Here is a 22,836-nt window from a genome sequence, read left to right as displayed (position 1 = left end):
TCGTGCGCAGGACACAAGGAAGACATTTCTGACAATTTTACTATGTCTTCTTGTCTGCAAGTAAATTGGGCTTCTAAAACTTGCTGTGGTGAAACAATTTGAGTTGGCTGTGGGTCAGGAGTTGGTACTGACGTTAAAGTTAGGGCTAGGGAAGATTTTGGCTTACAAATTTCAATTGCATTATAGTACGGTGGCGGATTAACGCTCAAACCGCTAGTAGTCAAAATGTCTTGAGGTGGGTTTTCTTCAGGAGCGGGAGCTAATGCAAAAGCAGAAATTACAGTGGGGGTTGGCTTACAAATTCCAACTGCTTTGTCTTGGGGTGGTAGATTAACACTTAGCCTGCCAGCAGGCAAAGTGGCTGAGTTTCTTTGATGAAATTTGTTGAGCGCTACCCAACATTGAAACCAAGAAAGCAAGATTTTAACTGAGGTGCGAGGTTTTTGATGTAAAACTTCCCCTATTTTTTCCCAATCACTTAAAAGTAGCGAACCGCTTTTCGGGTACCATAAACAAAATTTCCCAATCTCACCAACCAGCTTCTGAAGCGAGGACAATGTGGCTTGCCCCCCTGTCTTATTGACTATGCGGGTCAATTCTACCGCGTGCTTCTGCTGGTGGCTTGATAACCTGCAACCCATACTTACCGCTTGGGGTCTTTTGAAGACGGGGGTCTCGAGGAGACGAGGGTGCACCACTGGAAGCCTGTGCCAGGCTGACGGCAAGTATGTTAGGCGGTTGCGATGGTCCCTGTGAGCGAGCGCCACTCTGTAGTAAATACTCACGCACACATCTGAGGGTTGAAGTGACTTGAAGCGACCGAGGCCATTCAAGTCCTTTATTGAGCATACACAGAGTTTAAGTAGGGAAAAAATCTCCTCCTTCTTCCCCCCTCCCTTTCCGCCGAAACCCCTTGGATCACATTGCTTGTATCCTGAATCCACATCTTTAATCCCTTCTGTTTGCTGAGCTAGTCTGCCTTGGTTGTTGATTCTATGTTAGTTACTGGAAGGCAACAGGACATGTCTAGCATTTGAACAATGGTCAATTAACAGGGAGGAAGATAACAGCAAAGCCCTGCTTTGCCCGGGCAGTCTTCTGTCAACGTAACTCCACAGGCCTGTGCTGTAATACTTCAAACAACAACAACAACACTCTTCTTTGTGTTTTCAAAAAAAAGATCCGAACGTTTCTTAAACAGGGAGAGTTGAAACACCGGAGAGGTGAATCCGCTGCCTCGTGTTCGCCCCCCATTTCCCTCGGCCTTCACCCGTCCACCGTTTAAATAGGTATTTGGGGCCTCTCTGTGTACACACTAATCTCTCAAACTGTCATCGCAAACTTCGGATCCGATACACCAGGCCCAAAAACCCTCTCCCAGGCAAGAATTTTAATTGAATCGGATGCTGCTGCTTCCATTTTCTTGAGAGATAAAATGGATTCCACTTCTGGGAGAAGTCCAGGGAGGACAGAGGTTTGCCACTGGGCGAACTACGAACAATGGACCGAGCAGGGCAATTCTGGCTTCCTCCTCCCTTCGCAAAGGATCGGCTTGCAGAAAGGACGTGCATGTTGTCGATCAACGACTACAGCCGGGAAATACGACAGGGAGATAGAGGGGAGGGAAAGATCGGGAAACGTCCGAAGCCATAACCCTAATGGAAGCAATTAGTCTCAGATAAACTCAAGTATTCCTGCTAGCTAGCACTGGCGACTCTGTGCAGGGGGTCAGTTTCAAACCCTCCCCCATGCCTTGCCTGGAAAAGGCTTGGATTAGATACGCCAGAGAGGAGCGGCGCGTTTATAAAGGAAATGTAAAGTTATTATTGATGATGATGATGATGATAACAACAACGAGCATGGTAATGTCCATCAATTGCCCGAAATAGGAAGTGAGGGACGATTCCTTTGGAGGATGTTAATCTAAAATATTAGGTTGATAGAAAGTCCTAAATGATTGTTGAGTGGATGTATGTGAGGCGCCTTAAGAACATAAGAAGAGCCCTGCTGGATCAGTCCAAAGGTCCATCTAATCCAGCATTCTGTTCACACAGTGGCCAAGCAGCTGTTGATCAGGAACCCACAAGCAGGACATGAATGCGACAGCACCCTCCCGCCCATATTCCCCAGCAACCATATTCCCCATACTGCCCCGATGCTGGAGCCAGCACATAGCCATCAGGACTAGTAGCCATCCATAGCCTTCTCCTCCAGGAATTTATCCAACCCCCTTCTAAAACCATCCAAATTGGTGGCCATCACTACATCTTAGGGTAGCAAATTCCATAGCACTGTTTGAAGACTTATTTTTATCTGTCCTGACTCTCCCAGCAATCAGCTTCATGGGATGATCCCGAGTTCTGTAGTATTTTGAGAGAGGGAGAGGGAGAGGGAGAGGGAGAGAGGGAGAGAGGGAGAGAGAGAGAGAGAGAGAGAGAGAGAGAGAGATGTCTCCCTCCCTCGAACACGGACAAGGTGGTTGTTGTTATTTTCCCTAAAGCTCCTAAATTCGATCACTATTTCTGGCTATCCCCATGTCCTCCCCTCCTTTCCAAATGCATTTAAAACAAAACAAAAAGCAACCATTAACAGTCGTCACTAATCATACTGAACTGCAGGCGCAACTTTGCCAGGAGAACTCATCCAAAGCAAAGACGGTTCCCTCGTGGGGGGCAAAGGGACCTTCTTAGTTGCCTGGATGTTATCGTCTACAAATTGCGTTGTGGGTGAAGGGCTGCCTCTTTTTCGGAAGTAAGTCCAAGTGGGCCCTGCTGAAGCCTGATCCTCCCAACATTCGTACAATTGGGTTGCCTCACGAGAGTGTGCCGCAGCATTGCTGCTTTAGGCTGCTGGTGTGAAACCTAGTGGGACTTGTTCTAGGTAGGAAATTAACCTCAATTGAATCGGAGGGACTGAGTTCCAAATGTATGTAGGATCAGGGAGCCTCGTTAGTGGGATTCGCTCCCGAGTAAACAAATGTCCGCTTTGATCCCAGAACATCGACTTTGGTTGCAATCTTTTATCCACTTACCTGGGAGTAAGCCCCACTAAACTCATTGGGACCTACATCTAAGTAGACATGCATAGGATTGCGCTGTTAATTGCATTGATGGGACCTTTAAGATATCTTTAAATGAAGGAAGGTGAAGAGAGACGTGAACCCAATGTTAATCCTACTTAGAACAGACATTGAAATTAATGGAACTGAAGTTATTTGAAGAGGAGAAGTATTATAATGAATGAATTAGTCTAACCTGTCCTATTCATTTCAGTGGATCTATTCTAAGTAGAGCTGGGGTTGGATTTAACCCTATATATCCAGACAAACACGTCCAGAAGGTAGGGAAATAGAAACCTAAAGTTGGGAGGGGGGGCATGTCTTCAGGGGCATTCGTCGCATGTTTGTTTTATTGCAGCTAGCATCTTTTTTCCTTTATAATCTTTTGCTAATTATAAATGCTCTGAACATCAAACAAAGAGGTATCCCCTAACTATAGTTTACTTGGAGATAGGACACAATGGTTTGAATCAAATTTACTTCCTAATAAGGATGCAACTCTAAACATACCCAGAAAGAAGTCCCACTGTGTCAGCCCCGGAAAGTTTAATGAGACTTACTCCCAAGTAAGTGCACAGAAATGCATACTTGCTAGGAAGTAAGGCCCCAAACAGATATTTCTTGAAATCTGCATCTAGGTTATGTCTTCTTTTCTTTTTCTTTTTTCCTTTTCTTGTTTTAATCTAGAGGAGCCAGAACCAGGTCTTTAAGACTCTCTACAACCCAGGAAAGGCTGGTTATCTAGATCGGACCCCCTGCGCCTAAAAAAATGAAAAATGGGAGGGAGGGTGAGATGTAGGTGTAGAAACACATTTAGGGTGCAATCTTATCCATGCTTATACAGAAAAAAGCCCTACAATTTCCAGCATGCTGGATGAGACATGCTGGGAGCTGTAGGCCTTTTTTTTCTGTTTAAACTTGCATAGGATTGCGCCTTTAAAGTAACGATGGTTTTGGCCCTAAAAGTCTCATTGATTTTTCTACACCAGAAGTCTTTAGCAGTGACTGACTAAACATGCTCAGGATGAGAAGATTGTAGACACCTCTTACTTCGAGATCATTTCATTGATTCGCCCCGCCCAGAACTACTCCGAAGTTATTGGATTGTGGGCATGGAATATCCTAAAGGGCAGGATCGAGAGGGATTCCTTGTTTGCATTTCGACGGGCGCATGCACGCTGTTTCTTCGCTGCGCGCTGGCACACATACACACCCATGAGAATGCCACGTCTGTCTCTGTCTGCAGTCCTTCAAACCAAAGCAGGCGACTGGAGCCCTAACTCTGCGTGAATTTGGCTGTGCCTCCCTAAAGCCCCATTCTATCTGCCCCAGTGCAAATGTAAGCGGTATTTCAATTCCACAGAGTCCAGGGGGCACTTCCTAGTAAATGTGATCTGTGTATGTGTATATATATCCACGCCCGAGGGACATTATAGTAAATGTGCCCTAAACAGCCGCCCCAGAGGAGCCTTATAAAGGGAGCTGGGGAGAACACGCCATGCCCACACTCGCAACACTGGTGCCTTATCAGGAGCACCTATGTCTCTGGTTACGATTGTAGATTACTTTTGAAAATAGCCACAGGAAATACTCTCAAAATGCGTGGGTGTTGTTGTTGTTTTAATATTTAATATATCCCCGAGGAGGCCTTTGACCCTTGTCAATCATTTCCCGCTCTCCTGAAATGCTTGGGCTAGGATTTTGTCTTTCACCCACCCCCACCCCCACCCTGCTACTTATTACTCAGCCTAAAGGACCAGACTGGGCCCGCACCCAAGTGGACACCGGTACCGGCCGGCCTGGAAGGTCAGGGCTGAAGGGTCCGAGCCCAACTCACCGGCGGCAGACGCGACTCTGGTTTCTCGTCTTCCCCACCCTGAGGGCGCCAGTCCCTGCTCTCCGACGCGCTTTCTTGCGGATCTGAATTCAAAGACCGCCGTTAGGAAGATGGGCCTGGCGGGGCGCCGAGCCTTTCTCACCGCCGGAAGAGTTTTCCCAAGAGCCGGGTCCGGGCTGTCTGCCGGTCTCTCTCGCTTTCCTTCTCTTCCCTCGTTCCTTCTCTCCCCGTATTTCGCGGGAACAGGCCTCACTCCGCTCCCTTCTCCATGCCCGGCGAGCCCCGGACTGACGATGTGCTGCTTGGGCTTCGTCAAGCGATGTGCATTTGGCTAAGTGCTTCTTAAGGGCCTGCTGCGGTCACCCACGTTTCACCGCCCTCCGGCAGGAGAGCCAGGGCTCCGACGAGAGCCGCGATCGTGGAATTTGCGCCAGGAGGAAACGAGGGGTTCGCCCCCTCCAGGACAAAGCCTGACCCCCGGCTCGGCTGCTGGGGGCTCACTCTGGTGTGGGTTTCTCCTGGCCCTGGCCCTGGCCCTGAACTGCTCTTGGATCCAAGCCAAGGGCAGCAGGCGCTGACCTTACAGTCATGAGCAATTTTCTATGGATTGGGTCCCCCTAATATTTTGATTATTCATCTTTGCCACTAATTCCCTTCAGAAGCCATCCTGTGGCAGAGACCGGCAGCTGGGGTGTCATCAAGAAAAGGCAGTGTGTGAGGCGTCCTTTCTGACCGCATGTGAATTTGCCTCAACCAGGAGCAAGCATCCTGGTCAAGAAGAGGCTACTATTGCAAACCAGTGGCCTCCAGATGTAGTTGGATTACAACACCCATCATTCATTACCATTGGCCATGCTGGCAGGGGCTCATGGGAGTAGCAGTCCAGCAACACCTGGAGGGCCACACGTTCCCCACCCATGTTGGGAAGAGTTGCCACTTTGCAATGGTGCAGGGAGGCCTGGACCTTGGGGCAAAAGTCAGGGCCCCAGAACCTCCAACAGATTAAAAAGGAATAAAGACTTTTGAACTATTTTTCTGTAAACCTGTAGCTCCAGTATAAACAAGAATATGGCTAACGCTATGCTTTTTTGACTTGCAGGCTAAGAGGAATCCAAAATATCTTTCTGTAGTGTATATGTATGTAAATTCCATTATACCACTGAGGAAGACCCAAATTGTTTGTTTGGGTTTTAAAGTTTTTATTTGAGGGTATATATGATATTACACAGTTAGGATTTATTTGAGGTATACAGATCGTTTTTGGTACATAGTATATTAAAGACTTTTTAAGCATTTCACTCATTTGTACCAGATTATTGATAGCAGAACGATTAGAAGCTTTCCCACCCCTTTCTTTCCAGTTCACAGACAACACACCAAGTCAGGGTTAGGCAGCTGACCCTTTTGTAGCAAATGGTTAATGAGTGTGTTTAAACTGTGGTTATGTAGCCACCGTGGTTAGGAATGGTTCACACAACACGCTAAGTCACGGTTCACATGACTGGCTAAGCCAACACGTTTAGCTCAAAATTCTCAACCACTGTGGCTTAGGGTGTCATCTTAACAGGTCAAAATGCATATGCTCTGATATTTTTTATTTTATTTTGGAAAACAGTTTTGTTATTGTTCTAACATATTAGAAATGTAGAAGCAGTTTTGAACCATGGATTGGTGGTGAGGGTGTAGGAGAGAAATGTTAGTTGTGTGCTACACAATTGAAGTAACAGGCAAGGCCACTTAAGGGGAGGGAGGGCTAAAACCATGAAGACCAGCCTCGAAAATTCCCTAACTGCACCATCGCAACCTTGTGTGCTAAGCGTGTCTGGTGGTCTGGTGTGGTTTCATGGATGCCCATCTTGTACTGATCACATCGCAATGACTATGATGGGATATAGAAGTGGAAATGGAGGCAACTAAACCCATCGGGGGTTTGTTTTGTTTTGCTCGCAATGGAACGAAACTTGAAGCGTATGGTCCGAGCGCAGGCGGGCTTTGGAACCTGCAGGGCTGCGTTTCCCCCGCCCTCAGCTGAACTCAGGGAACGGCGCCCTGCCCCGACCGACGGGAGCCCTTCGAAGGCTGTTGTTGCCCCCCAGAGCGCGGCGTTTCAGCCGCGATTACGCCACGCGGACATTCGCTTCTCCGGCCGACCCATCTTCCCCATCTCTTCGTCCCTGCTGTTTCCCACAGCCAGCAGTGCGACGGTTGGGAAAACCAGGCAGAAAGCTTCCCCCACGGAAAATAATAACTTCCTCTCTCCCATCAGCCCTCTTCTTGACACCGAGTCTTCGCCCACGCTTGTTATTTCCTCTGACTGCGATGATCGATGGCATCGCACGGAGCTTTTGTACCCAACGGGCCTCTCTGGGCCGAGGAGGCGGAGAAAGCCGGCGGCGAACACGCACCGGACGTCGCCGGGAGCTGCGCTTGGCGGAGTCCCGGCGTTGTGACTATATTAGGTGGGCCTGGCGCGCCGCATCTCCCCGGCCGTGGCGCCCGGGCTGGCCAATGAGGACGCGCCCCCCGCCCAGGGCCGAGTCCCGCCTCCCGCCGCCTGTTGGGCCGGCCTCTCTACCTGCCTCCGGCCGAGCAGCGCAGCCCGCGAGTTGCACTGCGATGCGCCCCTGGGAAGCCGACGCGCGCCGGGGCCGCCTGATCCGCGTGTGCAGCAGGAGCGGGCTGGGCGCCGGGGGCCGCTGCCGCCGCCTGCCCCGCCGCGGCGCCCACGATGTTCCCTAGCCCCGCCGCCGCCGCCGCCACCACGACGCCCTTCTCGGTCAAGGATATCCTGAGCCTGGAGCAGCATCCCAGCGGCTTGGCTTCGATGGAGCTCTCGGCGCTGGGCTCGTCCTCGTCGTCCTCGTCCTCGTCCTGTATGCTGGCCAGCGGCTTCAAGCAGGAGACCTACCCGACCGACGAAGCGCCCGGGGCAGGCACGCCGGCCGCCCTCCCCAAAGCCAACGGCCACGCGTTCCCCGGCGCCTTTTACGCCAAACACTACGTGGAAATGGACTCGGCTAAGGAACCCAAAGCCAGCAAGAAAGGTAAACGGGCCCGGCGGCGGGTCCCCACTGGCTGCGGCCCAAGCATCCCTGGTCGAGGCGAGGGGGCGCGGCGGGGCCCCGGGGTCTGGGGCGGGGGGAGGCTCCTGCGAGTGGAAGCGGGGGCCCGGCCCCAGGACAGAGGTAAGCAGACCCACGCGTGGTCGTCCAGGCAGGAGAAGGATCGCCCGGCGGACGCGGGGTCCGATCAGCTGGCTCGAGGGTGATCCCGCTCCAGCCACGCTCTCCGTGTATTCCCAGCGGCCACTCCGGGAGACCTTTGGGTCTGGATCCGACGGGATGGTCAGCGTCAGGTCGGTAGGCACAAATGAAGCCGGCTCGCGGAAGAAGCCGCGGTCCGACCTTCCTTTTGCATTCGTGGGGAAGGAAACGTTCGCCAGATTACCCTCGCGATCTACACGAGAAATCGTTTGCTGGGTTCGGCTGTGGTAGTTGCTAGTTTGCATGCAACCGCCTTTGCTTGACTCGCGGCTGGAGTGGGGCCTTCTTTGGGCAGGTTACTGGTGGCTGGACACGCTGCATGTTTTCCTGAAGATTTCTTCTGCTTATTAAACAGATGTTAATTGTTGTTGTTGTTGTTAATGCTTTAGCATTTACATAGCGCTTGAAGGTGATCAGGGCGTTTCACGTCCATTATTTTGTTGTAATCCTTTCGGATAGTTCAATATTATTCCCTTTTTGCACGTAAAGAGCTTGCCTAAAGTCCCTTACAGTGCAATTCTAACCCTATTTACCCAGAATCGTCCATTGCATTTAATGGGGCTTATGCCAAGTAAGCATGCATAAGATTGCAGCCCTAGTGAATTCATAGCAGTGGTGAGATACAAAATGGGTTCTTCTTGACTCCTAGCCCGATCCTATGCACATCTGCTTTAGAACTTCGATGTGTCTTACAACCAAGTAAGTGTGCATTGGACTGCAGCATATGCACTCTGTAGCGCTCAAACACCTAAGAGTCCAACGCACCCCAAGTATAATCACTATCAATAATATTTTAGCAATGTTAAAATGTTATGGATAATAATTTTAGTAATTAAACCTGTATTATACATAAACGGTAACATTTGTATTAAACACCATCATACTTACACATACATAGTTTTAAATGCAGGCCTATGTAGTAATAGCAGATATTAAATTTATTGTTATCGTTATTACCTAGTTTCTTATTGATCAGCTACTTAGGCTTATAGATTCTGGACTGCAGGAAGATTCTTCATCAAGCCACTTACAATGCAATCCTATTTATGTCTACTCAGAAGTAAGTTCCACTGAGTTCAATGGGGCTTACTCCCAGGTTAGTAGGAATAAGATGACAACCTGATGTATTCTCTATATATTCCATTTTTACTTGCCTGAGTTAAAACTTAATGATCCCAGTGGAGCTTACTTCTGAATAGTCACTATAGGGTAGCACTGCACATCTTCTAGGAGGGGAACATCACTGGAAAACTGTCTCAGTCAGAGAAACAATTCTTTCTTACTATGCCCCACAACAAATAAACAGGGGTGAGGAGGGCAATCTCACATCTTGATCTTTCCTGGATTTTAATTGGACTAATGTCCACTTCATCTGGCTAAGAGCATAATAACACAGCTGATTGGACTCATTTGTTCTTTAAACCTTTAGGAAATAATTTCGTAGCCAACATTTCAAAATTTGCTATTAGCAGTCACATATTTTCAGATTTAATTTTTCCATCACTAAGCCTGCCATTTTATGAATTCCGTGGGACTTAATTCCAAGCAAACATGTACTGGGTAGATTGCGTTTTACTTTTCCTATGAAATGTATGGAATATGTTTAAAATTAGGAGCAGCAACCTGGGAAACATGCTTTCATCAGATCTCTAATAGGGAAGAGGAATACCTCTGCTGTTTGGGGAGTTCAGGCGGATGTTTTCAGTCCCTTTCCTGAGAGAACAGGGAAGCAAAGGAGTGCAGTTTTGTGTGGCTATTCGCTGGGCAGGTGGAAGAAGTGGTCAGAGGTTTCCCTAAACCAGTTAATAGTAGTTGTAAATACATGAGGAGGAAATAAGCCGTTGACTTCAGAACGGCTTGTAAAGGTGACTATTGCGTTCAAGTTAACTTTTATCAGGCTTTAAGATAAATCTAAGAAATGAAGCAGGGTTGGATTGTAGTTGGCCCTGATAAGTCCGAAGGAAGGGGAACCTCTACTTTCTTTGCTCTGCTTTCACATTAGTTTCATGAAGAAAAAGTGTCTCTCTGCCTCTCCTTTCTGAAGGAAAATCTGAAGCTACCTGAAGTATACCTGCCTGGGCATGATCCAACAACAGTTAAGCTTTCTCTGTGGCCTGATTCTATGTTTACTGAGAAGTAAGCCACATTGCTTTCAATCAGATTATATCCAGGTACATGTGTTTTGGGGGTTGCATATTCAAAGGTCCCAATGGTTTAAACGTACCAAAACAATTTTTGAAAAGTTTAAACTGTGTTTCAAAGCCTCCTATTAAAACTAATCACAGTGGGGTTTGATTTTTTGCACATTTACTCAGAAATAAGTCCCCCTGATTCCAAAGGTAACATAACTTGAATCCCACATGTGCTTAAATGTGTCAGAATGAAAACAAATGTCTGAAGTGGAAGACACTCTCCTGATTCCCATGTGAGAATCCCTTGTAAAGAGGACCTAAGGCAGACATTCTCATCCAGCTTTTACATTTTGGCCACTCGCGCGTGCGCGCGCGCACACACACACACACACACACTTTTTCCAGCATCAATATAAGTTCTTGAGAAATGAACACTTTGAGTTGAGTTTGCCATTTATTGCATATGAAATGAAATGGATTAAATCCAAAGGTTAGAGCCCTGTTGCATTTAAATGATTAAAATACAACAGCAACAAGAATAGTGACATTTGTAAACAACACCTCCAGGTTGTCAACATTGTTTCTTTGGAAAGAATTAACCAGGGTAGCCTTGCATGGAAATGACTGATGAAATCACCACTCTTCCTCTTTGATTTTGATTGGTGATTGCTCCATTCTGAACCAAACTTCCTCGGATAAGTAAATCCTTTGGATTTCAATAGTATTTCCATTTCAGATGTGGGAGTTACTTTTGAGTCAAGATGTATAGGATGGTGCACAAAATCTCTATGGGATTGAGTTCTAACACCACCTTCCTCTGTGGAGGAGCTTTCAGGGGATGCAAATCAGCTAACGTTAAATGCATTTAGCACCCATTGGCTTCAAAGAGAGTGGGCTAAGCACATATGTAAACTTCCCATTAAAATCATCAGGACTACTAAGGTGTTTAACTTTAGCTAGATTGGTGCCCCAAATTTATATTTGTTTTGTTGTTATTCATCTTAACGGGCTACGTATCTAGTTATGTAGTTGTATATTGTACCCATCTATACATATAAATAAATGAAGATGTTGGGATCTCTGAAATACAAAGGTATTAGTATATATGTCAATACTGTGGTGTAAATGGATTTGTGTTCATGAGGCAGAAAAGAGACACCTGGCTTTCTTTTTTAAAGATAGCTGTCTCCTAGAGCCCTACCGGAAGGAGTTGCTTATCTTCCCCTGTTTTGCATCTTTATTCAAAAGTAAGTCCTACTGAATCAATTAGATTTACTCTCTGGTAAGTGTTATAGGATTGCAATGTTAGAGTGCAGTCCTATGCCATTTATTTAGGAATAAATCCTACTGAATTCAGCTGGATTTACTTCAGAGTAAGCATTAATAGGATTGGGCTATTAGTTTTGAAAGCTAAGAGGAGAGAGGAGAAGAAGAAAACCCTACAGCACTCAGGGAACAGCACTGCCTGTGAAAAGTGTTTTGAAATCCTAGCCTGTAAAGGAAGCGGGTGGGGAATACATTTTAAAAATTGTCTTGGAAGCCAGTCATGTTGATTTCGATAAGAGTGGTTAGGCTGACATCCCAAACATAGGCCACAATCCAGCCCAGAGTGTGGATTCTTGGGGTTGGATGGGTGCCACTACTTTCTTCCATGAGAGCCAGCATTGTGGAGTGCTAGGCAACTTGCGGGCCTCCAAATATTTTGGCCTACAACTCCCATGATCCCTCACCATTGACTATGCTGGCCAGGGCTGATGGGTGTTCTAGGCCCAAACATCTCAAGGGCCACCAATTGCCCACCCCTGGTGTAGAGTGCAAGATGAGGCCTGGAGAGAGCCTGCCACAAATTCCCACATCCATGAAGGTCACACTCTCAACCCAGCCTATTTCTCAGTGCTGTTGAGAGAATAAAACCGGGGCCAGCCTTACCACGAGGCAGAGTGAAACCTCAGGCAGAAGATTTGGGGTGTCATAAAAGGGCAACAAATGTTTAGTTATTTACTTGCTATTGTATTTCTACTGCCAGGAATGGGAAGAGGTGCTCATGGGGTTTTCTGCCCCATGTACCAGGCTGGTATTGAATTTTATGCATCTTGGTGTGTGGGGATGGGTGGGTCATCATCTTGGGGGGGGGGTTTTCAACAAAATGCCCTAGATAAAATGTGGGGGTAGGATGGACCGTGGTCACTGCCTTGAGGGGCTACAAATCAATTAAACGCGGCTCGGAGTTCCCAGCTGAAATCCTCAGAGGGTTTCCTTCCTCCGTCCCGTGTCCAACCAAACCGAGAGTGATCCCTAGATCTTGCGTCTCCAGGCCTCCCGCAACCCCTGACGGTCCCCCGGGCCCTGTTTTGTGTTTGCTCCCGGCAGAGCTGTGCGCCCTCCAGAAATCCCTGGAGCAGCAGGAGAAGCGCGAGGCGGAGGACCCCGAGCGGCCCCGGCAGCGGAAGCGGCGGAAACCCCGCGTGCTCTTCTCACAGGCGCAGGTCTACGAGCTGGAGCGCCGCTTCAAGCAGCAGAAGTACCTCTCGGCCCCGGAGCGGGACCACCTGGCCAGCGTGCTGAAGCTCACCTCCACTCAGGTCAAGATCTGGTTCCAGAACCGGCGCTACAAGTGCAAGCGGCAGCGGCAGGACCAGAGCCTGGAGATGGTGGGCCTCCCTCCGCCACGCAGGATCGCCGTGCCTGTCCTGGTGCGGGACGGCAAGCCGTGCCTGGGGGACTCATCACCCTACAGCTCCCCCTACAATGTCAGCCTCAACCCCTACAGCTACAATGCCTACCCGGCCTACGGCAACTACAACGGTGCTGCCGCAGCGGCGGCCGCCTGCAACGCCAGCTACAGCTGCAGCTACCCGGGCGTGCAGAGCGTGGCGCCCTCCTCGGCCGCCGCCGGCAACTTCATGAACTTTGGCGTGGGGGACTTGAACGCCGTGCAAACGCCTATCCCGCAAGGGAACGGCGGCCTCTCCACGTTGCACGGCATCCGGGCCTGGTAGGCTTCCCAACCCGCCCAGCCAGCGTGGGCTGGGGCCCCCTAGCCAATGGACCCCAGTGACTGACTACTCGGGGGATATTTGGGCCGGTCAGAGACCTTCAGTGAATGGATTTGGAGAGAGGCTTGAATCTCCATGTCCAGCGGCTGCCCGCAGGGATCCCTGCCCTCCCCGCTTAAGGATCCACTGGAGATGGTGTCCCCACCTACCAGATTTGGTGGGGGAACAGGGGACAGCAGAGACTCCCAAGGCGCCTGGAGCGCTCATCCACGAACTCGTCAAGGATGGAGAAGTTCTTGAGGACTTTGGGCTGGACACGTTTTTTTTTCAGCGTGCTACTGCTTCAGGGCAGGGTGGGAGGGTCTGCCTTTTTCTCTTTTTCTAAAAACGTTTTGGTCATGGTTTAAACCACAAAGAGCAATGTGCAGGGGTAGGTTGACGGTAATTGTGAGAAGTTTTTGACTTCAGCTCCCAGAAACCCCTGCCAGCATGTCCCATGATGAGTCAGTTTTGTGTAGTGGTTAGAGTGTTGGCCTGGGAGTTGGGAGATCCAGCCATGGAACATCACTGGGTGACTTGGGGCAGTCACAGACTCTCAGCCAAACCCACCTCACAGGGTTGTTGTTGGGGGGGGAAATGGAGAGGAGGAGGTTTGTGTACGCCACCTTGGGTTCCTTGGAGGAAAAAAGATGGGGATATAAATGTAATAAATAAATAAATTGATCAGGAATGCTGGGAGTTGAAGTCCAAACCATCCGGAGATCTACTTTCTGATCACCTCTGCTAGAGACACTACCTCTCCAGCGACGTCTTTCCATTTGCTCCCCTTTCAAGTCTACATTGATAAAATGAATTTCAAAGAGGGATTGTGTGTTTACACCAAGGTGGTGGGCCTTGGTTACTAACCCACACCGCTCTCTTTCCCTCCTTTTTTCTTTTTCTTTTTTAATAACGTGGAAGGATTATCCAGTCTGCTTCATTTTCTTTTCCCTACATCCAGAATCACACACATGTACGCACACCTTTTGTCCTATATTTAAAGGCCCGATGTAACTAACGATCTCGAGGAAATGTTGAAGTTTGTGGATACTAGCTCAGGTTTTGGAACAGGGTTTGTCTTGCTGGGTTATTCCAGAGTAGTCTCCTTCTCCTTCTCCTTCTCCTTCTCCTTCTCCTCCTCCTCCTCCTCCTCCTCCTCTTCTTGACATCCAAACTTCCTTTTTCCAAGACCTGGTGTTGGGGTAGAGAGAAAAAGAGAGACACTCCCCTGCCCCGTAGCCAAGTCCCCCACCAGAATGAAGGAAGTCAGATGCCATATTTGTGCCAGATCCCCGTAGAGTTATGCACTAAAAACAGCTGATTGATTTGATAGTATTAAATGCACTGTCTGTTCTTTGTCCAGTCGCTTGGGTTTGATGTACGTGGGTTTCCCCTCGCCCTCAATCGCTCCTATTTTTTCCTGTACAGAAAAACCGATGGAACTGGGTGTCTTGTCATTAAACAGCGTGGTTTGCGTTTGTGCATCTTATTTGCTTTCCTTCCTTCAATCTAAAATTAGTCTGCCTTTACTTTAATGGCTTAAATGTGTAGCCAGCAAGAAGAGAGGCCTATCAAGGTAGGTAAGGACCGTAGGAACCTAACGCCCAAGCGAACACTTCGTTTAAATCCTAGGGAGTGAGTTCCATTGAACTGAGAGCACAACCCAGGTAAAGCTAAACGATTTAAACTCCCATTGATTTAGGTGGGAAAGTTTTTAAGCTTGTTTGAATCCTATGGGTTGGATCCAGATGTAGTCATACTTAAAGTAGACACACTGAAATCAATGGGTATAAAATTAGTCATGACTAATTTAAATCCCATTGATTTCAGAGGATCTACTCTGACTGAGTCTGGATCCAACCCATAGCCTGACAGTCTACATATTTATCTGGATTTCAACGGGATTTACAATGAAATAAAGTTAAAACCAGAATAAGTACAGATAAATAGACTCTTCTAGGATTAATTCTGGCTGAACAGTGAAATTTGAAATTTACATGCATAACCACGTTTTCTTAGATGTCAGTGAGGCTTTTGAGTTTATATATTTAGTATTCTGAATCTAAGTATACTTAGCTAAACCCTGACCCCACACACATCTGCTCATAAGTAAGTTTATACTGAGATCAATTGGATGTTTACTCCTAAATTCTCAGGGTTAAAAAACAGCGACAGTTGGTTGGAATGTGCAGCACAATCCTATGCAAGTTTATAGGATTGTTCTATGGGGCTGTCTCTCCATCCTATACCCATTTACCTAGGAGTGACTTCTGTGTTGTAGGTGTGTTTGGAGCTGGAGCCTCGCTCCCGTCGAAACCAATGGCACTCAATTGAGTAGACACGTTTCGAAATGGGACTTCGAGTTGCGGGGTTTGCTCTCCGGAGCAAAGTCCATGGAGAAGAGGTAGTCTGTTCAGCCAGACCAGGAAGGGCAAGGAGCAATTGCCCTCGGCTGCAGGTGGGTAAAAGCTTGAAGTCTGGAACACATGGAAGCTTCAGCAAAGAAGGGCTTTGAACAGAATGACCAGAAGCCCCTTTTGACTCCCTGCGTCGGGGTCGGGGAGGGTGGTGGTAGCGGGCTAGTTGGGTATGCAAGGCAGCCTGGCCCTTCATTGTCTCTTGGGTCCTCCTGCTTCGCCCACACTTATTATTATTAATAATAATATTTATTTATAAAGTGCCATCAATTTTCATGGCGCTGTACAGAATAAAACAAAACAAGACAATCTTCCATATGGCTTACAATCTAAAATCACTTGCCCTTTCTACTTCTAAATCTAGGGGCAATGAAAAACGGAAAGGAGCTCCCGACAGCGGCCTGCCTTGTAAGGGTTACTGCACCGAAGGCGCCACCTCAGTGGGGTGAACAGAATGTCCAGATCTGTAGAAAGGCCTCTCGCTTCCGAATTCAATTCATAATCTTCTGCAGATCAGGAAATGTCTCGTTACAGAGGCTCACCAGATCATCTGGCTGCCTAAATGCACAAAGAGATTTATAACTAGATTTATAACTAGCTCCATCCCATCTCAGGAGAGGGGACCATTATTCTAAGGGGTAAGACCCTTATATGGAGATGGGTGTATATTTCCCACTGTGCCTGTGACAGAGATAAATAGTCAGTTAATAGAGTTGTATCCAATGTTAGTCTGACTTAAAACAGAATCATTGGAATGAAAATGACTTAAATTAGGCTAATATTGGATACACCCTATCACTGTCTATCTGATAGATACATATGCATGCATAATGAGCAATCCGCAGACACAAACACATGCAGAGAGAGAGAGAGAGAGAGAGAGAGCACTTCTAACTCAGGATAACGCTTGATGGTTCTGATGATGTAGACTGTTAATTCATAACTGTTAATTATGTTGTAATAAAATCTGTTAGGGCCCAATCCTATAGATGTTTAGACAGAAAAAAATCCTACAACTCCTACCATTCCAAAATCAGCATAGCTCTTTGTAATCTGCCCAGAGAACATTTGTTATTGGGCAGATTAAAAATATAATAAACATTTGCAGTTTTTTTTATCATGAGTCCACTTGTTATAGGTGTCCCTGAATGTGGTTTAAATGTCTTTCTTAGGCTTTCTTGAATGGTATTTGCCTAGTTGTTTTTCCAATGGAAGCAAAAAACCCTACAAGGCTTTTCTTGGACTGTCGGACCAGCCCTCCTCTTGGATCAGACCAAAGGCCTAAACCTAGCCCAGCACCCTGCTTTCAAATGTAGCCTTCCAGTAGCACTCTCCCAGTAGTGTTCCCAGCAAGAGGTGTACAGAGGCTTACAGCCTCTGATACTGGAGGGAGCATAGCGCCATCAGGCCTGATACCCATTCATAGCCTTCTCCTCCCTGAATTTGCACAATCCGCTTTCAAAGCCATCCTAGTTGGTGGCCATCATTAGGTCTTGTGGAAGTGAATTCCATAGTTTAACTACGTGCTGTGTGAAGAAGCCCTTCCTTTTATCTGCTCTGAATCTCCCACCAATCAGCTTCATGGGATGGCTCCGGATTCTAGTATTTATTATATGAGAGAGGGAGAGAAAGTTCTTCCTAATCCCTTTCTCTACATCTTGCATGATTTTATATACCTCTATAACGTGCCTTCTTACTGGTCTTCCCCCCCCCCCCCCCGAAACTAAAAAAACCCAAAGGACTAATGTTGTTAATGGAAGGAAGAAGGGGGAAGTTAAAACGCATGCAGGTCCATCCTTGCCAATGCAAATGTTACCTTTGCATGGCAAGCCAAACTAAACAAAATTGAAAACGCCCTAATTTACACTTTCACTCACCAGGCCAAAAGTGCCTGCCTCTACTTCGACAGCATTCGCGATGCCAGTATTAAGGCCCACACTTTACAACGCCAATTGCCAATCCGAATGCCTCTGTCTTTTTCTCTTCTCTACGTGAACAACGATCGCTCGGTTCCCATGAAGAGCGTCAGAGAGGCCCGAAGGCGCAATCCTATGCATGTTGAGACGGAGGGTGGGGGGAGTCCTACAATTCCCAGCAGGTTCTTTTTCCCTGTCTAAATATGATAGGTTTGCGTCCTAGGCCTCCTTCTATGGGCCATACGCAAGGTCAATGAATCTGGGTGGGTTAGCCTCTTCGAGCCATTTTTTTACTCGTACCATCGAGGACACCATTTCTCCGACACACCGAAGCCTGTCTATGTTTTTAGAGAAGCGTTTCAAACCCGCGTCCCTGTATTCGCAACAAGGGCCGTATCATTAACAGTGCCATCCGAGGCGTGCCTTCTCAGAAGTAAGCGCCAGTGAATTCCATGGGCCTTACTCCCAGGTAACTATGCCTAAACCGGCAGTCTAAGAAGTGTAACGGTGAGAGGCGGCGGCGGCGGCGGGTGCGGGGAGATGTCCGGGTCGGCGCTGAGGGATCTGGTGGCGCGCTGTGACCATTAAGCCCCTTATCGGATGTCAGCGATGGGAGCGAGCAACAACAAACAGGCGAATCCGGCGCCGTCAAAACATCCTGGGGGAGCCGAGCGAGGCATTGTGCCGGCGGTGGGGAATGCCATTAGGAGAACGGGGGGGACCTGCCCGCCCTCCCCGGGGCTCCCCTATCGGACCCATCAGTAAACAAGGATGGAGACAAGCAGCCCGGGAAGACGGGGGCGGCCTGCGAGCGAGGGGAGAGGGATCGCGGCTGCTCGCGCCCGCCTCACGCAGGGCCAGGGGAGGTGGGTGGCTCCGTTTTCAGTGGGGCTGTGGATCCCTTCTGGGTTTCAGTCACAACCAGCCAGAACTCCAAGGGAGCTATCCAAGGTGCTGAACTCTAGCCCCAAAGTAGGTTCCGCACCTTGGATAGCTCCTTTAGAGAACTGGCTGGTTCGAGGCCTTCCCAAGACCCAGTGCTCCGCTTTGAAATCTGTCTGTCTGTTGTGGCTGGGGCTTCTTTCTGTAGGAATAAATAAATAGATAAATAAAATTTAAAAACAACAAAAATAAGATGCTCAAAATCTGTTTGCCTTGTCCCTTGTCCTCCCTACTTGCCTAAGGCCCTGTCTAGTAAGCTGTTGTATTTTGTATTTACAAATAAGCAATCAAGATCAGGATGGGAACTGTAGGGACGGGGCACGGGGACAGAACAAGAGAGAGAACAGTCATCAAAAGGCCAGCGTAAGGTCCCATCATGTGGCATCGCACTGATGTCACAAGCAAAGCCAGGTGATCACATCAGTGCGGCAGGATCAGGTGTGCTCTCTTGCTAAGCAAAGAAATGGGCAAAGAAGCTGGAGAAGAGTAGGGATGAGTCACTTGTGGCAACCAATTTTAATTCTAGCCAGTCACTTTCCTTCCCTCCCTCAGGCAGATTCATTTCTGAGATGATGCTATATGATGCTATATGCTACAAAGATCAGGCTCGCTAGTTTCAGTAAGAACACTTCAGTTGAAAGAGTGTGTTTGCATTACTATCACCATCCACAAGGTCGAGGCTGAGGCAAAGGACAAGATGGCGCCCCATTCCCAAATTATTATTATTATTAGTAGTAGTAGTAGTAGTAGTATTTTGTCCAATAGTGGAAGCTCTCTGGGTGGTTCACAAAAGATTCTGTGTATGGAAGCCAACTGGACTGGTAGTTCAATCTGATTCCATTACTTGCAACAGGACGGCATCTTCTACTGTACCTAAGGACAGTCACCAGCTTAGGGGATGCAGGGCAGACCATGTGGCACACATCGCTATGGTTTCCGATACCTCACCATTCCCCAGTCTCTGCTGCTTCTAGTAGCTGCCCAGCTCTGCCTTATGGAAGGGCTGACCCTGTCCTCCACCAGTCCATGAACTCATAGCTGGTGACACATCTCTTGCCCTCCCATCCTCGATCTCTCCCCTCTTGTTCTTACCATACTATGTTATACTCAGCAAATGAAGACTAAATGTGGAGGCTGTTACAGAAACATTTATTTGATTGGAGATCACATATCCCCATCTCAATCCATATCTCAGTCTAAATCAAGTGTCCTCGCTTTCTGTCAAAAAGCAAAGTCATGCTTTTGACTTTAGAACTCTGCATGAGACGTAGCCTAGGGCAGGCAACCTGATGCCCTCCAGATGTTTTAGACTACAACTCCCATAAACCCAAGCCAGCATGGCCAATAGTCAGGGATTCTAGGAGTTGTATTCTAAACCATCTGGAGGGTACCAGGTTGCCTGTGCCCCCAAATTCATTAAGCATCCTTAGGTATGTTGCTCTCCATGATGTAAAATGCATCTTTTACTTTTTAATATGTATTTTTAAATATGCAAAGAGAAGATGTTGGGGGCACTGACAGCTGTTCTGACTGTGGCAAGTGGGGAGGGGATTTTAACCTTACCTCCTCTGGAAAATAGTTCCTCCAAAGCAAGGGTGGGGGAATCACTCCTTGATGCTGGTGGGAGCTTTCCCACATTGCAAATAGCAGCCTCATTCAATCAGATGCTGGCCAGATCTGCAATCCCCATAATGTGCAGGTCAAATGCAGAGCCACGTTGAATGTTAGTCCTTGTTTAGCCCTCAGCTCCCTGCCTGCAATATCGGCATAATACTGATCTAATTACAAAATTATTGCAAGGATCACTGAGATAATGCAGGTGAAGTGCTTTGAATACTAAAAAAAGAAAAGAAGCACTATTATTACTACAGACTGGGTCCCTTGAACAAGCACATTATAGATTGCTGGTCTTCATTGATACATAATTGCAGAGCCTTAAGATCCCACCTTCTGTGTAACAAACAAACACCCATTTCCAGGCAACTTGAAGGGCTGACTTCATCAAGCTGATGTGATCTCTCCCTGCATCTCCACTCCGTCTTTGCATTTCCCCATCTTTGTGTATTTGTTGTTTAGTTGAAATTTTTATCAACCGTTATCCAGAGGGGTAATCATGTTAGTCTGTTGCAGCAAAACAAAATAAAAAAACAAAGAGGCCAAGTTTGCAAAATCATTTTTTGCTGTTCCTCACCTGTGGGTGCCCATTTCATAACCCAACCCCTGCTCATAGGTTGTTGTGTCATCTGAACCCAGCAAGGGTGGGTTGTTGGCGTGGTTAACAAGCCACCAAGAACCTATGGGCTGTTTTGGAGGGGTGACATGTGCCACAAACCATGATGGCTTAGTTAAACCATTGTGGGTCAAAATGATCATGTACACCGGGGTCACTGTCTTGTGGCACCTTCAAGACGAACATATGGCTCACGTTTTGTTTATTCTCATCAAAGTGAGGCAGATCATAATACTTCTGGGGCCCTCTGGCTGCCATCCTGTGCACACAGTTTATCTGACAGTAAGCCACACTGAACTTCCTAGTAAATGTGCACAGGAGATTGCTCTGCCCCAAATCCCCAGCATTGTAAAAAGGAACAGAATGAAATGGAAGCCGCGAGTGTGTCTGTGTTCCTGGAGATTCTTGGGGAGAAGTGTTTCACTTGTTCTGGCTTGCTGGCTCACTTGTTCCGGCTTGCCCACCCACCCTCAACTCCTCCCCACACAAAGGCAGAAATATTTTGCTCCCTCCCACCCTCCCTGTGGGAATTCCATCTCCAAAACAGATGCACAACAGAGCCAGCCAGAGACTTGGAAAGGGAGTTAAATGCAGAGTGGAGCCTGCTCAGAAAGGGACGAAGGGCGAGGACAGGCCTGCAGCTGACTGGAAGAACAGCTTCCACCTGGCAGGGGATCAAGGGCCTGCGGAGGGAGGCCCTGCTAGAGACTTCATCTGCAAATGCTGGGAGACAGAAGCAAGTGGAATGCATGCAGGGGCATTAAACGGGCTCCAGAGACAAGAGAGGCCTCCAGCCCTCCGTCTCCCAACAGCTGCCACCTGACTAGCTTTACCTATTCACTGCTTGCGGTCAGCTGTTGGATCCAGAGTAGAGGATGCATCTCATTCAGGGGCTAACCTGCACTATAAACTACATGAGGAAGATGTGAGAATCATCTGGGAAAGGACAGACAGCCTTGGTGGAGTGTTGGGGCGCGGGGGGGGACGACACTATAGGAGCAGCAGTACAAGGAGGACACTGAGGGAGGGGACTGAGCATTATGCAAGTTGTGGGCCTGGCTTGGAAAGCTGTAGTGATCTGAAAGTTGTTGTGGGGGGCATTCGTACCCTCCAGATGTGTTGAACAACTCCCATCATCCATAGCCCACATGGCGATTGGCTATGTGGATAATGTAAGTTGTAGTATGACACATCTGGGGGACACCAGGCTGATACAGCTCCAAAGTCTCTCACTGAGTTCTGTGGGGCTGTAAAGCATCCCAAAGCAACAGTAGAAGACATTGGATACTACCTTATGTTAGTCCTACTTAGAGTAGATTAACCTCTTTATCAGCACCTTTTATCAGCTTAGGTTGATATACCAACTGCGCCCTTATCTGGACAGAGATAGCCTAGCTACAGTTATCCATGCTCTGATAACCTCTCGTTTGGATTACTGCAATGCGTTATACGTGGGGCTGCCTTTGAAAACGGTCCGGAAGCTTCAGCTGGTACAAAACAAGGCAGCCCGTTTACTAACAGGGACTGACCTTCGAGATCACATTACGCCAGTCCTTTTACAACTTCATTGGCTGCCAGTCCAGGTCCGGCCCGATTCAAAGTGCTGGTGTTGACATTTAAAGCCCTAAACGGTTTGGGGCCAGGTTATTTGAAGGAACGCCTCCTCCCATATGTACCTGCTCGGACCTTAAGATCATCTACAGGGGCCCTTCTTCGTGAGCCCCTGCCAAAGGAAGTGAGGCAGGTGGCTACTAGGAGGAGGGCTTTCTCCGCTGTGGCACCCCGGTTGTGGAATGAGCTCCCCAGAGAGGTCCGCCTGGCACTTATACTGTACTCCTTTCATCACCAGCTGAAGACCTTTTTATTCTCTCAGAATTTTAACACTTAATTTTAACTTAAATTTAAATTTTACTGTTCTAACTCTGTATTTTAATCTTATATCAATTTTGCTGCGTGGTTTTATTCTGGTTGTGCTTTTATACTGTATTTTGTAATTGTGCTTTTAA

General features: G+C 47.8%; 2 protein-coding genes across 3 annotated transcripts in view; both read left to right on the top strand.

Moving 5' to 3' along the window:
• STC2 (stanniocalcin 2) overlaps positions 1–22,836 on the top strand; it is a 363,863-nt gene that overhangs the window by 81,113 nt on the left and 259,914 nt on the right. The window lies entirely within an intron of this gene.
• On the top strand, positions 7,624–13,289 carry NKX2-5 (NK2 homeobox 5). Of its 2 annotated transcripts, XM_063123289.1 has the most exons (3): positions 7,624–7,939; positions 8,245–8,250; positions 12,661–13,289. In XM_063123289.1, exons 1-3 carry the CDS (start codon positions 7,624–7,626, stop codon positions 13,287–13,289), a joined length of 951 nt encoding a protein of 316 aa, XP_062979359.1. The 2 variants fall into 2 exon arrangements, with proteins under 2 accessions (XP_062979359.1, XP_062979360.1); XM_063123290.1 differs by lacking the exon at positions 8,245–8,250.

Source organism: Elgaria multicarinata, chromosome 3 (genome assembly GCF_023053635.1).
Source record: "Elgaria multicarinata webbii isolate HBS135686 ecotype San Diego chromosome 3, rElgMul1.1.pri, whole genome shotgun sequence".
Lineage (NCBI taxonomy): Eukaryota > Metazoa > Chordata > Lepidosauria > Squamata > Anguidae > Elgaria > Elgaria multicarinata.
This window is presented reverse-complemented; position numbering and strand designations above follow the sequence as displayed.